We start from the raw sequence: 20,729 nt of genomic DNA on the forward strand, positions 1-20,729 counted from the left end.
ATATTTCTCAGATTTTGTAAGCTTGGGGGTTTTCACAGCTAAGCTTTTTTTCAGAAATGTGAACTAAAAGAAATGAAAGAAGTCAGTTCAAGTTGAAATGTCAAAGGTTTCAAATAATTTAACTTAAAACCCAGTGAGATGATCTTAAGCCTTTTCCAAAGAATCTTTGAGTAAGAGAGGCCCTCCTCTGCTCCATGTATGGACATCTATTAAATATCTCGCTGGATTAATTCTGAGTCAGAAAAGTTGGTTGTTTCCTGGAAGCAATTAGAGATGCTTAAAATTCAAATTTATGATCCATAGGAGAAACTTAAGTTTCAACTACTTTTCTTAGATTCAAAGGCTTTCTCCTCACTCGCCCTCTCGCCTCTTACCCCATATGTATTAAAAGAAAAAAAATCAGTACATTTCTCAACTTACAAAGTTTTTAAGAAACATGAGTATGTGTAAGTTTCTTTCAGTGGGAAGCACATAACATTTATGAAGTATTTCTTTTGGGATTACATCACAGTTTTATTTAATTTTTAGGACAAAAGTTAAATTCAATATTTGTGTATAAGCCAAGGGAAAATGTACCATAAACATAGGAATTTTAGGGTGAGTCAGAGTTCCAAGAATCCCAGATTTACTTAGACTATTTATATAGAGACAGGCTAACCATTAGTCATCTAGTTCTCACTTTTTTACTTTTGCAATTAATTGCACTTAAAAATTAGCTTTCACCCAAGTGGTTAGATAGGCAGAGTGAGTTTTGGCAACTAGCATTAAAAAATGGCTGTTAGAATTACTGCCCAAGTTTTGTACTTTCTAATCATATAACAAATATATCTTATAAATTATTCCTCAACTAGACAACCAGCAGTGAAAAAACACTGAAATGAAGTGAGTTATTGAAGATTCTCTGTCACCGAAAAGCACATTGTCAGCTGGCATAAGGTTAAGCTGCTCAAATAGTTTTTCAGATGGGCTTTGTTGAAAATTTATCATTTACCCCAGAACCACAAATAATGGTTTTTGTTCTTTCCCCAACCACCTATTGTAGGATGAAGTCATTGCTGTTTCTGAAAAAGTGATTGTGAAGCTTGAAGACCTGGTCAAGTGGGTACATTCTGATTTCTCCAAGTGGAGATGTGGCCTCCACGCTGGGTCCCTGAAAACAGAGGCCTTGGGAAGGAACGGACAGAAGGAAGCTCTGCTGAAGTACAGGCAGTCAACCCTCAACAGTGGACTCAACTTCAAAGACGTCCTCAAGGAAAAGGCTGACCTTGGTAAATACACTTCGTATTTCTAAATCCAATGTGTGGGCGTATACAGTAACCTTTTTTGGTTGTAGATTTTCCTGGAAACCCTGATATATATTTGCTGATATATACACATATAAATACTGTATAAATATAATATATATATATGTCCTGATTATATAAATATATTTATTTATATATTTAATTTCTTTATATATATATATATATATATATATATATATATATATATATATATATAATATATATAATCTCTAATTATATATAATTTCTTTAACTTTGAAGGGGCCGGGGCCTGAGAATATAGATGGACAACTACTAGCGCATTATCTGTTAGATCACAGGACCTTTAATGTGTGAACCCCTGAGCCAGGAACTGGCTGCTATAACACATGGCCTTAAGCAGCTTCCAGTTGGGGTCAAGGTATAAGACTTACTTAGCCACCTAAAACTGAATTAGTGATGCGTTTGGATATTTGCTCTAGTAGAGAGCATGACATCAATGAACGCCATGTTGGAATTTCATGTTTTACATTGGATGGGCAGCAGAATGAGGACGAGATGAGTTGCCTAATGTGGAGCAGGAGAGCAAGGTCAAAGCAGGGCTGGTCAACATCGGTTTTCCTGAGCTTTTTAGCATTTAGTCATCACCCTCACCTACATTTTTTTTTCTTTCCTTCCTTTCTCTCTTCCTCTTTGAGTTCAAAGGAGAAGTGGAATTTGGAGTAGTTATTGTAAGTAGTGTTTGAACCCTGACTGTGCTGCCTACTTAGCTGTGTGGCCTTGGGCAAATAATTTACCTCTAAGCCTCAGTTTCTCCGTCTGAAAAATATTGGAACTTTATAGAGTCACTCTGAGATGTAAGATACAAAAGGTCAAGCACAGAGATTGGTGTAGGAGGAGCTCCACAATGAATTCTGTTGCTTGCTTTTTTTTTTTTTAACACTTTTCTCCTCTACTGACTTTTTTGTACCCCTGGTGGGTTTTATTTTTTCTTTTGTTTTTATCTCCCTGTGGCATTCACTGACTTACTCTTCTAGCATTGCTCAAGACCCAAGTTGACCTCTGATTTAGAGTAGTTATTTCCTCTTTAGGCAAAGAGGAACTTTACTTTTAACATCTTAAGGCATCTTTTTCTTTCATTCTAACACAATGCTGATTTTCATAGCCCTATTTTATGCCTTAATATGACAACTTCCTGTTTTTTTTTAACCTAGTATTTAACTATTTCAACAAACATAGACTATCTTAATTAGCGTAAAGAGACTGAATAAAACCAGTGACTATTTTTCATGTGATTCTGGTTTGTGATGAGCTGTACTGTGCTTTGGGAATAGCATTAATATTTTCTTGCAATTTGAGTTTAATGATCAACAGTTTCCTGGCACCTTTTGGTAGATGTCAGACAGTAATATTTTGGACATGGCAGCCTGATTGTCATGTGCACAGTTAGAGAAAATTATTAATCTAATGGTTTTCCTTTTAAAGTCCAAAGAACTATTTTTTAAGGAAATCTTCCCCTATGGTATATGCAGTTACACCCTTCAATTCTGTGAACACACAGACAAGTCTTCTGACATGTGACAGTGCTGAATAATACATCTGTTTTGTCACTTTCCTAATGTTTGATCTAAGTATTGCTATTGTCTTGTTTTCCTTACCATTAAAAGCTTTCTTTTGTTTGAAATTTTTTTTCTTTAGTTAAGGAATATACTGTTACTAATAAAAAACTAAACAGGAAACCCACAGGGGACAAAAGGATGTGTAGATGGTTAAGCTTGATGTCACACATATAAACAAGAGTATTTATAGCAAGGTTATTTTGTGTTTTATTTTATTTTAGAGGATGAGCTTTATTTTTTAATATATTTTTTTTTACTGTTGATAGTATTACAGATATCTCCCATTATTTTTTGAGGATGATCTTTATTTTTTATTATTGTTTTTAAAATATATTTTTATTGTTTTGTGTTTTAGCATTGATCATTTATTAATGAACATGGAAAGAAACCAAATCTCTTAATTCCATCAAGAGATTTACAGGTTTTAATATTTTGAATTCTAAAAAAATGTCCATATTCTACACTTTGAACAATTGATTTCAGAAATAATTGGTTTCAAGTGAATATTCAAAGTACTTAGTGGTTTTTAAATCTAGTTGTTCATTAGACACACCAGGGGAATTTTAAAAATAATACTGATTGCTGAGTCTGCTTCCCCAGATTCTTCTTTCAGTAGAACTGAGGCAAGGCTATGGAGTATTTGCTGAGAAAGGGCATTTTAGGGAATTCTAATTTTCTTTCTTTTTTGCCAGAGTGGGGTGTCTCATTTGGGAAACAATTCTACTATTAGTGCTGAGGAAGAGAAAATAATCAACAGGAGATTTGAGTGGAGGCTCTTCTCTGCTGAGCAAGAAACATCATGTACTTTTTCTTTATTTAATGTAAAATACCCCTTTAAGGATAGAATTTGGGCCTTGAAATTCTACTCAGTTGGTATGAACTGTGGGGAATTTGAGACAAATAGCTTTTGTAATTGGAATGCACACTGTGTTGTAATAATGTGGAAAGAGAAACAAAAACTTTCCTTAATGTAATGAGTTTCCATTATCTGCTTGATCTAAGGTTTACAAGTCTACATTGTTAGGATTTATATTGGGGAGACAGGGGGTGTCATTTGCTGTACGCATTCCTGTCCCAGCAACTTTCTCTCCAACCTCTTCCTCTCTCTGTCTGCAACATCAAAATATTTGTTGTCTGTACTTTTCTTTCTACACAGTGGTTTTCTTATCTCCCTTCTCTTGGCCACACTAAAACCACTTCCAATACCACATTGTTAATGGAAGTTCACACACTTATTGGGTTTTTCCTTCTGTAGAACCCTTCCAACTCCTCATTGTTCTTACCAAAGAAAGAAGATGAACTCTGAGATTACTTAAGACCCCCCTCTTTTTTTTTTCTGGTGGAAGTAAGCACAGAATGGAAAGATCTCCCCTTTCTATGGATAAAATAAAACTGCATTATGTTATTTTTCAGCTGAGTTATTTCATCATGTTAAAACATCAATAAAAACAAAATAATTAGGTTGACTCTTAAAGCAGGGATTTTACCATATAAAAGCTAATTAAAGAACTCTTCCTGCTTGGTGTTTAGGTAGAATAAATTCCCTTTAATCTCAGTTTGTGTCACTTCCTGTCTCTCTCTGAATAGTAAAAAAACACACACACACAAGAATGTTCTCATAAATGTGTGTCTGCCAACAAATTAATGCTCCACAAAGAGAAACTCTGCCCCAAATGGCAGCTTCCAATAACTGCTCTGATTCAAATCACAACTCTCATTTTTTTTATCCCCTTCCCTTTCAAGGACAATATTTGCAGATGTCATATTTGCTTTTTAAAACTCTCTGGAGTTTTCATTTAAGATTCTAAAAGACTGGTGACTAAAACTACAGATCTAGATAGTGGGAAAACTAATCATCTAACCCTTCTGAGATGTGTTAAAATACACCGTCCCCTTCCTCCTCTTTGTCCTTTTCAAAGAAAGAAAGTTCAATATGAAACCAATTCAAATTGTGACTTTACTCAATGAGATGTTTTACCTTCTTTCAGACGTTTCATACCGAAGTTTATAGAAAAAAAAAACACAACCCTCTGTTAAAATAGAAGGGTTAAGGAATGTATTATTCATAAGCATAACGAACACAGGAACCTGTTTTTCCAGAAGAATCGGGTTGATTAAATCATTCACTACACAAGCCTCTCGTTATTTATTTTTGTCTTTAGAATTACAGTGCTTAGCTTTTGTAATAAAGTGGACTTGATACCCATATTTGGTATGGCAGTTGGAACTAACCAAATGAATTATTTCATTTTATAAAGTTTTTAGCATTTAAGGAATATAAACACTATCAGTTAAATGTAGCAAACTTGCTTTTTTTTTATTCCTTGGGCAATAGTTTGTAAAAAAAAAATCAAATTATTTTATATAACACTGCTTCTTACAGAGTTCCTTTAAGTGAAGTATGAAAGCTGCAGTGTAAGCTTTATTGGCCTATAAATATGTCATTATAGTTGGACTACATTTATATGCTTTGGATTGTTGTTTAAGCCAAGAAAATATGTCTCTACAGGTTGACTTTTTATTGAAACCCTTTGAGGCATACAACAGAATGTATTTTAGGCCAAGGTTATTAAAACAACATTTTCATTTTTTTGCAGCAGACTCATTGTCAATTATACTGCCACAAACTGTCTGTGGATGGGCAGTTATGAATGGCTTCATCTCCAAATGTGTCTTTAGAAAAAGAAAGAAAAGATAGAGGAGTCTAAGCTGAAATTGAGAAAAGAGACCAAAAGGTGTGGGTGTGGGTATAGCTGAAGTTAATGATGGGAGTTTCCTCGATTCAATTTCTGTTTCTAAAGTCCCATCAAATTGAGAAACAGTGGCTTCCCCTGTCCCTTCTGTTGCTGAGACTTTTACTGGACTTTGGGGAATGGACAACATGGTAATGTTGGAAGAGCAATGGATGGGATGTCAGGAGGATCTTGGCTCTACCTGTAGATCTGTCACTCACTGGAGAAGTCATTGAATGTTTACACGTTCAGGTTCCCTGTGTGTAAAATGGAGAATAGTGTGTGCCTGGCTTTGTTTTATTAAATTTTTGAGATCAACTGAGAAAAAATTGGTATATACGAGAGCATTTAATACTGAAGTCTAAGATGATATTATCATCATATTATTATTACATAGTACAGTGTTAGCTTATCGGTCCCTTTTGAATTTCCTTAGTGATTTAGGGCAGGGTTTACTCTCATTACTATGTGCCTCAATAGAAGGCTGTTATTAAAATTCTTCAGATCCTTACTTTTAGTTACATATCTATAATAATAAAAGCGTAATATGCTAAGTGGACCGAGCGTCCTTCCGGACGAAGCTGGGGCTGCGAGGGAAGCCCGGGTACCGGGTGTTGGAGGGAAGCCAGTGCTGGCAGCTGGGGGAAGGAAGGCCTACTCATGCGTGAATTTCATGCATCAGACCTCTAGTATTTTATAATATATAACATATAAAATATATACAAATGTGCTTTATATATTTCTTTACATATAGATATACATGGTGTCCCCAAAAATGTGTACACACTGTAACAACTGATAGCTCAATTTTGAAAATAAAATGTATTTTTATAAACATTGCCTTTATAATTATTCAAAGTGTGTGTGTACATTTTGGGGGACATCCTGCATATTTACATCTTAATTAAATAAGTTTTCTCCTCTAGAAAATTCTGTCAAAATAAGGGGATCATAGGTGGCCAGTAGTATAAGTTACTTCTCAGGTACTCATAGTTAGAAATTAACTATAATCTTTGCTTAGAAATTCTGGAGGCCTTGTATTCAAGTGGTTATTTAAGATTACTTTTGAGTTTGATATATCAACTTGCTTCCTGGGATATGGCTATGGGAAGGATTCTCACTCTGTGTTGAAGACAACAGTATACGTATGAAGCAGGCAGTTTGTCATAATAAGGATTTTCGCCTAAGACAGCTAGTGAACTTGTTAGGCTTCTTACTGGGACAATTCTTTCTTTCTTTTCTTCCTTCCTAGATGTAAATTTTGTATGTATATTAAACAGTCTTGTGAGGGTATCCGTTGCTTATACTTTGACTTCCATTGCTGGGCTAGTTATACTCTTTTCCTTAAGATAGAAACTAGGGAGGTTTCTTCAAAGACAAAATTGTTGAATTATTCTATTCATGACTATTATGAGGAATCCCTACAAGAAGGGCCTCTTTACTGAAACAGATTTGGCCTTTATAGTATCCTCGAGTTCAAAATAGAAATCAATTACATATGGGGCTTACCAGAAACTTGTAAAGATACTTTCCAAAGGATTTTCTCACAAGGTTCTCTGACAGTATTGTTGTGTGAACCATGCATGCTTTAAGGAATCGAATCATAGCATAATTAACACCGGAGAAGCATGCTGTTCAAGGGCCAGCATGGCTCTTGCTTCAAGTGGTTGCTTCATGCCATTGTGGAGTGATGGCCCAGAGGACCTCTGACAGGAGCAAGCTCACACTTCCAGCGTCTGCATCCAAGACATTCAAAGCTTGGAACAACTTAGTGACAGGTTGTTTTTCAAGAACCTGGGAACACATAAGGGAGGTTATACCATTTCATTTCAAAGTCAAAATTTAGCTTGGACATATAATCAAAGCATTGAACATTGTCCTGCAATAATGGTAGAATGATTGTGTGAAAAAGAATGTCTTTAAAAAATAACAACCACGTCTGTTGTCTGCACTGAGCCATCTTGGCTATCGCCGCTGGAAGGAAAGTCTTGGTAAAATCTAACAGTGTGTGAGCCATTTAACAGCTGGTCATCAATATTGCTGTCTAGTTATTTACACGGCCATCACTCATGAAGGCCTCATTCTAAGTTGAGGCCCTTTCATTTGGAATTTCTATTGACTTCTGGGTCTTCTAGTGTTTTCTAGAGTGAGGAATTTTTTTTTAGAACTCTAGATTGATACGTTCTTTCGATGATGGATAGTCAACTGAAAAGAAGTTTGTAGCATTTAAGAATTTCTTCTTACTTTTAGAATTGGAGATGTCAGGGCAGAAGTGGAAAAAAGTGCCCTCGCTGGTTTGGCTTAGTGAATAGAATGTTGGCCTGTGGACTGAAGGGTCCCAGGTTCGATTTTGGTCAAGGGCTCGATCCCCAGTAGGGGGCGTGCAGGAGACAGCTGATCAATGATTCTCATCATTGACATTTCTATCTCTCTCTCCTTCCTCTCTGAAGTCAATACAAATATATTTTTTTAAAAAAGAAGTGAAATTGGAATTTTCAGAGCTATTTTGATTATCCAGGTTGCCAGTATTTGTCTCTTGAATGCAATGTGTGAACAAGAGAAGAAACGCGTACTTTTTTAAAAATTTAAATATATTTTTATTGATTTCAGAGAGGAAGGGAGAGGGAAAGAGAGAGAGAAACATCAATGATGAGGGAGAATCATTGATTGGTTGCCTCCTGCATGGCCCCTACTGGGGATCGAGCCCACAACCCAGGCATGTGCCTTTGACCGGAATCGACCCTGGGACCCTTCAGTCCACAGGCCGATGCTCTATCCACTGAGCCAAACCAGTTAGGGCAAAACTCGTGCTTTTTTGGAGCTTTTCATAGAATTGTCAGGCTGGACATTGGTAAAGTTGATGTTCCGTTCTCCTCATCCCCCTCCACTTTCCTTGTTGTTTGACTAATTTTTAAATTCTTCCCCAGAATGTGGTTTCAGAATTCCTTACTACCCTGATTATCCATCTCTGGACACACTTTGCCTGTTCTTTTAAACCAGTTTACCCATTTACATTGTACAAGCTCATCTTTGCTCAGAACCCTAGAACCGGCTTCCAGTGAAGAGGCCATCCACCAGGCTTGGCAACCTCCAGGTAGGACATGGCAAAACTCCTTCCAGCTTTATGGGCTTTTCCTCCTCCTCAGAGAAAAAGGTTATTGAGCCACTACACCTTCTGAAGTTTAGTTACCTGTTTGTGTGTGTGTGTGTGTGTTTTGTTTGTGTGTGTTTTTAAAATAAACTTTTATTGATTTCAGAGAGAAAGGGAGAGGGAGAAAGAGAGAGAGAGATGCATCAATGATGAGAGAGAATCATTGATCGGCTGCCTCCTGCATGCCCCCCACCAGGGATGGAGCCCATAACCTGGGCATGTGCCCTTGACTGGAATCGAACCTGGGACCCTTCAGTCTGCAGGCGGATGCTCTATCCACTGAGCCAAACTGGCTAGGGCTGTTTGTGTGTGTGTTTTTAACAGTAGTGTTAAATGTAGACTATTAACTAATGAATATCATTGTCAACTTATATGGCAGGAGCCACTGTGGCTCAATATAAGCGACGTGCCTTTTGAGCTTCTGTAATTCCTGTAGTTGTATACTGTAGGGTTTTCCCAAATTGGTTTTTGCAGCAATAAATGTCCACAGTAGAATACGAACCTGGTGTCTAGCTTGTTTAAGCTGCTCTGATCAAATATGATAAAAACCAACAAGTCTTCTCTAAATTATTAAATGTGTTAGTTTAATTTATTATCCTCATCCTAGAAATGAAGCTGTTTTTGCTTTTTTAAAATGTTTTTTTTGCTGGTGTTTTGTCTTGGTCATATGTCCATACCTGTGATAAAAAGACCATGATGGAGAAGGCAACCAAGCCACATTTCTGTTTTAGCTTCAGTATTGAGAAATGTTAACTTCACAATGAACTATCTGTGGTGGTCACCATCTGATCAGAAGATAACCAAAAATGGCAAAAAGTCAACTGTAGTCTGAGTCTTACGCTATGTATGATATAACCTTAGTTTCTGTTTACATGCCTGAGGTCTTCTGGAAAAAGTCTTTTAAGCAACCTTGGATTCTTACAAGGTCATAATAAACTACTGGTATCATGGACAGATTGGCAAAACTTGGAGCAATAATTCCATTTGCATTTGGTCTACTGTGAGGAGCAAACCCAGTCGGTCCACAATGGTCTATTAAATATCTCTTGAAAACTACAACATTGACTGTGCCTCAAATTGCTTTAAAATGAGGTTTGACTGAACAGTTCCCCTTCCAGTTGGAGGTGCATAATGCTTTTTTTCCTTTTATTGCAATTCCAAAATGTTTTTGTTTGCTTTCCACTTCTCATCTCTTTAGCAACTGCATGATTACCGACAGTAGGCAGTTACAGCTGTTATCATGATAGCATTACCTTGGATCACAAAGCATAGATGCCCTACATGTGAATCGATTTGGCTTTTCCAGAGGGTTTTGTGAGCAGTTATTTGATTTGGGCATTTAGGCTTAATTCTCTTTAGTATTGACACTGATTCTTCCAAACAGCTCATTTATCTTTTAGAGTACTTTAAATGTGAGGTTTTATTGCAAAACATTAATATTCCTTAATGTCAACGATGCACTTTCCTTCTCTCCTCTAATATTATGTGTTTGAAGTCTGTAGTTTGTACAGGTCACTGCAGAGGAAAGCTGAGGTTTGGACTTTTACCCCATTTTAATAAACATATTTATTTAGGACAGGCTGGAATAACTGTGAGTTTTCGAACGCTTTCAGAAGTGCTTCATGCACAGTAGGGGGCTGAGCAAACAGTGCTGCTGATTTGGGGTGTTTCTTGCTGCCTTGCCCCGTGTGCTTTCCGTTTATGGTGCTGGGATGAAGTGGTGTCGCTTCTTTTTCCCTATAATTCCAGAGTCATGCCTTGCCTTGAACTCTCTTCCTTCGGACCTCTCCACTTGCTTTCTCAGTCTGCAATCATTCCTAACGCCTTCTTTAAAGATTGACTTTCGGCCTATCGCCCCCAGCCCTCAACCCTGTCTTCACTAACGTCATGCCTCCTGGATAAAATATAGATGTCGGCAAGCATCCAGTGAACTGTTCAGTCCCGGCCTCCATTTCTTTTCTTTTCTATTAAATAACTTTCGTTGTTGTTGTATGTTTTGTCTTACCAATGTTATCCACGTTCGTATTACAAAATATAGGCAATACAGATGAACAAGAGGCAAGAAAGTTGTTTACTTCCCTCCCACCCAGCAGTAACGGCTGTTAGCATTTTTGTATGTCTATATGCCAATGTGTATGAATGTGTGTATAGTAGGAATTTACATGCATGCTCTTTTCCCCCATGAAAAATGAAACCTAATGTTTGCCCCCCCACCCCAATTTAAATTTATATGAATGTATGTGACAATGCCCCCATCTTGCAAAATATTCTACACTGTTTTGTGTTGCCTGAATAATGTTTCATTATAGAGGTGTTTCTGTTGTTGGACATTTCAGTTGCTTCTGTTTTGAAATCCTTGCAGCTCTGCACATATCCAGGAATCGCCAGCTCAAAGTGCACACAGAATGTTAAGACAGCCTATCTCTCTACCTCATCTCCTGCCCCCTATGTACACCTTCTGCTTTAGCCTAACTAGTCTAACTGCTTGGTCTTCTTTCTCTTTAACCACATACCTGCCCCCTAGACTCTCAATGTTTTGAGTGGCTCATACCGTGAGTCATTCCTGGAATATCTTCTCCAGGATTCTTACCTGTAGAATTTCTCTCTTTTATTTAAAACTCAGTTGAAGCCCCTGAAACCCTTGTTAGCCATTCAGCTCATAGGATTTTCCCTGTGTGTGGAGCTCTTATCACACTGTGTCTCTACCACCTTATTGACACCTTCCTCTATAAGAAGCAATATAACGCGGTATCTTTTTTTTATGTGTTTGTCTTATCTTCCCAGTAACAGTCTTAACTCTATTGTGTAGGCACTCTAACTTCAAAGCTATACCTAATAGGTTAAGCAAACATGAGACTTTTATGATCAGCCTCCTCAGAAATCTCCGGAGCTCTCTTTTCTGAGTCTACTGGGGACTCCTATGTCCTTAATGGTTGACTTGTGGGTTTTTTTTGCCAGCGCGTCCTAGGACCCCTTTCTAATGGAGGGTCTGTCTCTTTGGTAGCTGGTGGGAGAAGCAACGTGCTCGCAGTATTTAGTTTCTGACTATGCTTGGCTTAGTTCATTGTCAGCCATCTATGGACTTATTCTGGGAAACGCATGGAGAGAGATTTGGAACATGCTTGAGGTTAGCCCGATAGCCTGAGGATTGTTGCTGTTGGTGAGGGGGTTGCTGTGTGTGGACATTTTTCATATTTAAATTGGCACTTTTTAATGCCTCTCTTCCTCAGGGGAGACTTTTTCATATTTCAGGATTATAGCAGGAACAAAAATGTTCAGGGCAGTAAACCAATCCCAACTGGACTTGCTCTGCCTTATCTTTTTCCTTATCAGATTGTTTGTAATCTCTCTCTCTCTCTCTCTCTCTCTCTCCCTCTCTCTCTGGTGACAGGTTATTAAGGAGATGGTTTTAGCAGGACATCTAATACTTGATATTCTAGGCATTTGCACTGTGTTAGTCCTCACCTCCCATAAAATGGCTACTTGCTGATCATGGTGGAGGGTATTCTCCACCTTCCAGCCACCCATTCTACTTCTTTGGTTCACAAAGAAAGTATTCTATTAGGCTCTACAGAAACAATGCTTCATGCCTGGCCTCTTCACTCAATAAGAAATAAATCATTGTTTTCATAGCCATGCTGATAATAAGGCAGATTTCAAAGCATGATGAAACGTATACTTTTCTAGCAGAGAAAAACCTATAGTTACCTGGCTAATTACCCATCACGTGACGGCTGTGTGTAAATATAGGCTTTATACATGTGCAGCTTCGGTGTGGGTTTTGTGTGTGTTTTTTTAACTGCGAATGCTCATTTAGTTACCATTATTTCATATTAATGTTTTCAACTAAAGATTTAGAAGAAGGAGCAAATGTAAAAGCTGCCATTTTAGGGTGGCTTCTTTGGACCTGTATTAAACCTTTGTAGCGTGGACTTTACACTAAGACAGACCTGGATTCCAACCCTTGCTCCATAAGCTGTATGACTTTAAAAATTGTAATTCTGCTTTGATGGCTTATTTGTGAAACACAGTTAACAATACCTGTTTCATGGGACTGGGGAAGATGAGATTAGATCCTGAGTGGGAGAGCACCAAGCGCCCAGCAGCAGCATTTCATCAGGAACATTAGTTTCTGCCCTGGCCCTGTAGCTCAGTTGGTTAGAGCACCATCCTGATACACCAAGGTTGTGGGTTCGAACTCCAGTCAGAGCACATACAAGAATCAACCAATGAATACATAAATTAGTGGAACAACAAATCTCTCTCTCTCTCTTTTTCTCTCTCTCTCTCTCTCTCTACCTCTCTCTCCCCCCACCCTTCCTCTTTCTCCCTAAAATTAATCAATAAATAAAAATAAAAACATTCATCTTCTTGCCTCTTTCCTTTAGAAAAGTGAACATGACAAAATGCTTCCCCCCCACCAAAAAAAAAAAGTGGACAATTTCAATCTAAAAGGATACCAAGATATAAATAACAATAGTATGTGACTTCAGGTTTATTTACAAACATTTGAGTGTCCATTACAAGGCACTGAAATTAACTCAGGGTTAAATAAGCCGTGATCCTCGTTTTCTAGGGGTCCGAGAAGCCTCAGGGTTATTTATTGTGAAGAGCATTTAATGTCATGTTTTAAAATCTAATTCTCTGTGCTAGAATTTACCTGTGTGTATTGTCCTGCAAACCATCTGCTTGTACTTCCTCTGATCCCTGCTCAATCATAATTAACAGGTGATTCTAGTTGGTTAGACAACTTGGTGTCAGGAATTCAAATGTACTTTGGGATATCACAAGTGAGATATGTGAATTACTGGCCTCATCCGACTTTCCTGTGGCTGTGAACTGGCTGTGCTTGCCGTTTATTGGATGTGTATAGGTAGGTGTGTGATGCTTGTGTGCTTTGGGAATGGTCCAAACTGGAAATCCCGTTTGTCTTGAGGTGCTTACTTAGCCCAGAAGAAACCAAACCACTGCTTTGGTCATGGTTTTGTGTGTCATTTTCTCTTGGAGGTCACCAGCAAGAATTCCCAATGTACATCAGGATAGCGTGCATTATGTTGCAGTAAGAAACATCACCAATATCACAGTGGCTTAACACAAGAAAGATTTATTTCTTGTTTATGCACAGTACATTGTGGTGTGTGGGATTCTGCAGAACAAACTTTCCCTCTGGGAGACTTCACATTGGACCTCCATATCAGCGCGTGCTTCTGTGCTCAAAGGAAGGGGGGAAAAGAGGTGGAGAGTTAAATCCTAAATGTTTGCACTCGACAGTGACATGAAGTAACATGCATCGCTTCTACTCATACTTCATTAGTCAACAAGGTGATTAATTCCAGGATCAAGGAGGATATATAATCCTAAAGCACTCTTAGAGGGCGAGGAAAATTGGATGTTGGTTGAACATGTCCTTAAGATAATGATAAATGCCATAGAATAATAAAGTCTCCGGGTCGATAAATCCAGTTACAAAATTCTAGTTATAACATCTTTCCTGCACGTAGTACTAACTTAAATGTCCTCTGCAGAAATCTTGACTATTTGACTTGGTTATATTTTCAGTGATTGGGGGCTCATTACTTTGCAAGGCAGTTCCATTTCACCTTTGACCCGTCTCTGTTAGAAATGACAACCTTTGATGAATTAAATTTGAAATGTATGGCTTATAGTATAAATTATACTAAATGGTATATACCATTGTTACTAGTTCTGTTCTCGTAACAACAGAGAGCAAATCACGTTTTTCTTCTTCTTGAGAGCGTTTCAAATATTTGGAAAGAGCTGCCTCTGCCTCCCGCCCCCTCCACCCCCATTTTCCATTCTCTAGGTCAAACATCAACAGCCTCAGCCCCACATGCCTTAATACAGCAGACTTAGACTTCTAGTTCCTTCACATTTCTGGTGGCCTTTACCCAAAGGAATCTAAAGTGTCCCTGCCACTCTCAGAGTGTAACTTTGCTGCTATTTAAAGAAAAGACAGATCTTCAATCTGTTTTTTTCTCCTTGATTTTACTTTTTATGCAATACACGTAAAAATTTAAACCATTCAGAATTTAAACCTTCATTACCTCCTTTCTAATTCCACTTTCTTTTCCCAGAATTAACACAATGGTAACATTTGGTGGTTATTCCTCCAGTTATCTGTGTGTGTAAATTGTTTTGCTTAAAAAATAGGACCTTACTATGTATATTATTTTGCAACTTGATTTTTTTTTTGCTACTGTTAAGTAACCTAGAACTGTGCTGTTCTGTATGGTAGCCACTAACCACATATAGCTATTGAGCACTTGAAATGTGGCTGCTTCAATAGAGAAATTGAGTTTTTAATTTTAAATACTTTCAATTTAAAATTAAAAACTGTAGCAGTATAAAATATTTTTTGTTAAGCATAACTTTATTGTTTTGGTAGGACTATATATCACATTAACTGTTGAATATTTAGCATGCAAATTGGATACACTACAAGTATAAAATACACATTGGATTTTTAAAATTTAGCATAAAAAGAATATATATCTCATTAATGATTTTATTTTGGTCCCATGTTGAAATAATAGGATAAATATTTTGGATATGTTGTGTTAAACAAAATATTTTATTGCAATTAAATTTACCTTTTCATTTACATATGTGGCTACTAGAAAAATGTAAATTATAGATGTGATTCACATTATACTTATACTGGATAGTGCTGATCTAGAGAGATTTGGATAGCTGCAATGTTTCGCCAACCCTTTTATTTTGAAGTAGAATCATTGTTGTATGTACTGAGTGCTGAAGAAGGCTAGCACTATACTTGCTATGGAAGGAAGATGAAGATGAAAGAGACACAGTATTGCCCTCAGGAACACATAATGTGGCAGGGCAGACAGACACAAGTTATAAGATAGAGTTTAGCCAGTACATGGATGAAAATATAAGCAAAGTGCACAAGGTGCATAGAAGAAGGTCCTTAAGTGCATGTCTTGCATGTGAACCAACTTGGAAATGCTTAAAGAGCAGGGATTATGACCCCTGTTTCTTTGGTAGTAGTCTCATGTATATGATTATTGAATAAATGAGGAGATTACCATCCCAAATGAGCTCTCTGGCCTACCATATTACTCTACCATGAGAAAATAAAGAATCTTGTGATCTCTCTGGCTTAGATCTTTCTGAAGGGTCTATTCATCCCACTAGGAACTTGTACTTAGTTCAAACTTGGCTTTCCAGACAGAAATCCTGTGCTTGATGTTAAGTGCTGAACTTTCATTGTCTCCTTCATATCAAGGTTGTCTGGTAAGCAGAGGAAATATGTATATTATATACTCCTCATTAAAACTCCCAATATTTTGCCAAAACTTTACCACATTCGACCCAGAAAGTGTTCTGAGATGTTGAAGGGAAAATAATTAAGCTTAAGGTTCTTTCTTGATTTACTTGGATTTATAAAGTTTCATAACTATGAAGACTTTTCATGCCTATCAATGCATGTTCTGGTGATAAAAGGATATCAGTTGAAACTCGAAATGTTACATCTTTATCCTCTCATTGGATGTACTTAATTCAACAAAGCCAGTGTTTTCATATCATATTCTTAGCTTCTATTACCTATAAACTAAGAAAAAAATTAGCAATTTTAGATTGCAAATGATAGAACTTATCCATGAAAATGTCAACTTTCTGCCTAGTTACGTTATTCGTGGTTACAAATGGGGCTAGTGTGGTTAATAAAATCAATTCATACAAAACGATTTCTGCTGAAGACAATGTTAGTGGTGGATTTCACAAAATCAGAGACTTCGCCCTGGGCAGAGCTTTCTGGCTAAATAAAAACTTTTGTTGAAACTGTTCTGGGAGTGAAGATAGGGATGGTGTAGAATCTCTACTGTAGATGGCAGGTTCAGGATTTAGCAGGAGGTGTACTGATAATTATAAACTTTCACCCCCCTACCCTACACCCTTCCCTACCCTCCCCCCAAAAATAAAACTGTAACTTGGGCTATAGGTCAAGGGCCTGAATGCTCTGCTGGGCAATCATCTGAGTCATGGGTTCTTAACTAAGAACTGATGGGTAAGTTCTTATGGGATGCCTAACCCCCCTAAATCTTCTTGCAGAATTCTGTATTTAAATACACATTTTCTTGGGAAAACATTCATAGCATTCATCTGATTCTGAAAGGGGTCTATGATGATAAAACGGTTATGAAATACTTTTTATGCCTGATTATCAGTTACCCTTCTCCCGAAAAAGCCACCCCGTGGGTATTTTTGCCAAGCATATTGTTTGAATGTTCACTGTCGTCCATGCACATGTGACGAAGGTGGGGTGGGAAGACATGGGATTCTCCTGGGGGCTGGGGGATGGCATAGATGACTTGAACAGTCTAAAGGACACTGCGGACTCCCTACCCAGAATGTGTTTACATACCCAGAATGTGTTTACATCCACAAAGTTGGAAGGACATTGGAGGACGCTCATGGGCATCCTCCTGATTGAATTCTTGGAAAGAGTACAGAATCGCCGTGCTTTGAAGAAGAAACCTGAGGATGCTGTGTGCCCACCCACAAGGTTGGTGCGATCCTACTCTCCCACATAAGGATTTATGGTTTTCCAGCTTATGTGGGAAGGGATAGCATGTCTCTCTCATCTCATGTATTTTTCTTTTATATTTTCAAATTAGAAATTTTGATATCAGGGATGGACAATTGGTAATTCTTATTTTCTGTTGTCTGGATAATCTGGATACGCTGTGGATTCCTGATATGTTTATAAGTTACTTTCTGATTAGAGTGCTTGAAAGAGTTATGCAATAGGGGAAAGCCCTCTGAAAACTCCTTTTGGTGAAGTAGATAATGTAATGTAAATACATTTCACGTGGCTTAATTTTTATATATCATGTTTTCGGGATATGTGGCCTGCCTACGGATTCTTTTGAAAGCCTTTTTGTCAGATCGACCCAATAGCCGCTCCTAACAGCAGTTTGTTTATTATGTGAATCAATCTCATGCTCAATATTCTAAATATTTATAAGATAATGACTTTTGTTTTTACTTCGGGAGCTCTGCATATTGTTTATGGACCTAAATTCCCTCTGTTTCCTGGGAGCATGAGTTGAAGCCCAAGATAAGAAGCCTTTTCTTTTTTATTCTGATCAAGGCCCCCTCTGCCATTTTCTAGACTAAACTACTTACAGGGAAGGGAAGGAGGGTCCATCCCAATCTTTAATCTAAGATACTGTCTGGCATGTGGTAGGTGCTCAATAGTATGTTGGATGGATGATTGGGCTTTAAATCTTATACCTGGAGGCGGCCTAATGTAATGGTAGAAATTTGGCAGACCTGGACTTGAACCCTGGATCCCCAATTTTTAAAAATCTAAGTAATTCCTACCTAACAGGGAAATGTTGTAGGATTTAATAACATATTGAATTCCAGGTGCTTAAGACAGTGTCTGGCACAATACAGCATTTGAAAAATGGTTGCATTATTAAAGTCTTAGGCCTTAAATTAGAATATCCTAGGCTTTCGTCATTTACAAACCAACATTACAATTTTTGTCATATCAATACCTCCCTATTTTATTATTTACTTAATTTTTTAAAAATTAACTGCTTTTTCACTTAAACAATTTTGTGTAATAGGAAATTTTATATCATGACTGTAAATGAAAAACATATCACTTGCTATAAATAACAGTGAAGTTAAAGACATAATTCTTAAAATAAAATAAAAATGTTTATCCATGTACCACCTAAAATTGACTTGGGTACCACTAGTGTACCCACACTTAAGTCATTTCCTTTGAGGCTTTTCTCTTGGGCAATGGCCCAGCCTGGGTTATTGATAGCAATGAGAGCTGCTTGGGCTGTGGCAAGCCTCATGTCAACAGCAGGCTACGAAGGGTTGGAACCAGTTGCACTGAATTAATCTATAGGCTTAGAAGTGTAACTGCCACACAGATGTGAAGTCTGAAAATAGCCACCGGGCACCTGCCCTTTGTGTGTGTCTGTTACAGTGTTAATTGAGCACCAATAGATGCTGTAGGGACAGTAGAATGAAGACATGACTCTTACCTTTGAGATGCCTGGACTCTTATGAATGGGGATGTGGACTTAAGAATCTCAACTCTGGGCAGTTTTTGAATGAACATGGATCTGTATCGGGTAAGGAAAAGGGTGTTATTGCTACCAAATGGCCCCAAAGAGTAATTGTGTAACCTTGCAAAACTGAGTCCTGGGTAAAACTGGCTTCTTTAGAAATTTGCCTCGCCAAGTTGATTTGCTGAGGTTGAATCCTTCAGATTGTCTGGATAAGAACAAGTCCCTTGCCTAACAAAGCGTTGGGTTCAAACTAGTGAAAAAGGAAACACATATGCTTTAAAAGGGAGTATATTTCAGCAGCACACACAAAACAAAGGTGAAGGCTCGCCTCTGCGTTGTGTTGCATAATTGATAAAAGTTGAAGCAGCACTAGAAACAGGCTCATCGTCCATTCCACTCTCCTAATCATTTAAGTTAGGAAGCTTGTTAATGACTCTACGGGCACCATGATACTCAGAACATGACTTGTGGCTTGAGAAAATATGTCTGCCTGTGTTTGCCAGCAATCTGATACCATCAGTGTCCTGAAGACCATCCTCAATTTGACTGTGCTGAGCTCTTTCATGCTGTGAAAGAAAAGAACAACTCAGCAGAGTCTTGCACCATTGCCTAGAAACACCACGGCTCTGAATACAAATATGACTAAAGGTAAATGAGTCATTAAGAGAATAGCAGCATAAAATATTTGACAAATGAACTCCGAAGTTTGGAGGAAAATAAATTTTACTGTCCAAGCAGTTTCTTAATCCATCTACCAATAGTAGCAGTTGTCCATTTACGTCGCCAAAAAGCATTTATGGTCTTAGAGTAAATGATTGGTAATTAGGACTTACAAGGTTATAAGTACATGGCAGGGATTCGGTGATATCATAGTAAACCACAAGAGAAGCTGGAGTGGTTTCTAATGTTAGTAGAACCTTGAGAACTATTTAGAGCTGTGTTCTCAGCACCACAGTTAGATTTTTTTTATTTTATTGGTGGGGTGGGAGGGAGACAGCAACTAGTGTTTTATCAAAAAATGTGCAATTCTTTTCCATGTGGGCCAATGGGAGTAAACGGACTGTCCAGAGGAGGTTAGGTTCTTGGTTTAAATAATGCATGAATCTTTTAGCAAGCAGAATACATACTTAAAAAGCAATAACATATTTCCTGCGGTCCCTCTCTTCGTGCTTTCATTTCTGGTCCCTTTCCTTTGAATGAGTTTTGTATAAATGGAAAAAGACAGCAAGGAAAAGGTCCTGGGCCTAGCGGCTCTTTGTCTCCAGTTTGGCTGTTTATCTCCTGGTTCAGATTCTAAGAAGTCAAGCATCCGTCATTCTAGGCCTAGACTTTGTTTCTCTACCTCAATGCTTGTTGGTCTGCTAATGGCAGAGACATTGAAAGGGGTACCTACCCACACCTGTCTCTTGGCTTTGCTCACAGCCACAGAGGGACCGTGAGAGCTAGACCGAGTCCAGGACCACAGCCTGGTGACATCACAGCAGTGTCTTAGCTGAAGGTTCCAGCCTGACAGCTGCTCTATAGGCCTGCGTCACTGCCCAGCAGAACCAGAGAATCTTTTTATTGACGAGCAAGACGATTCTTTGTAAAGTCCGTCAATCCCACAGGAGGTTCCACGGAAAACGATGCACGCCAAGTGTTGGGTGTTGAAAATTGCTTGCTGCCTCTTAGCTGCACTCTTGATTTCTGTGCCTACATCTTGGTTGCGGGAGACTTTGATCATTCTTGATGATGTGTTCCTAGAGCTTCTTCCGTGTGCATTTACTACGATTGTATCTAGTAGGTGTAAGGCACTGGGAAAGAAAGGACCTATGCAGCCAGCACACCTACATGGATGTCATTAGCAACGCTCAGTAAGCGGAGCTTTCAGGAAGGGACAGATGTGC

The 20,729-nt window shown here is 38.1% G+C and overlaps 1 protein-coding gene across 2 annotated transcripts in view; it reads left to right on the forward strand.

Annotated features, from left to right (window-relative positions):
* The window catches only part of ARID5B (AT-rich interaction domain 5B), a 176,266-nt gene that overhangs the window by 28,565 nt on the left and 126,972 nt on the right, over positions 1-20,729 (forward strand). For both annotated transcript variants that reach the window (XM_006089711.3, XM_023754609.1), the window contains exon 3: positions 1,043-1,268. In XM_006089711.3, coding sequence (XP_006089773.1) covers positions 1,043-1,268 — 226 coding nt within the window. The remainder of the gene's footprint in view (positions 1-1,042; positions 1,269-20,729) is intronic.

This window comes from Myotis lucifugus, unplaced genomic scaffold (genome assembly GCF_000147115.1).
Source record: "Myotis lucifugus unplaced genomic scaffold, Myoluc2.0 scaffold_62, whole genome shotgun sequence".
Lineage (NCBI taxonomy): Eukaryota > Metazoa > Chordata > Mammalia > Chiroptera > Vespertilionidae > Myotis > Myotis lucifugus.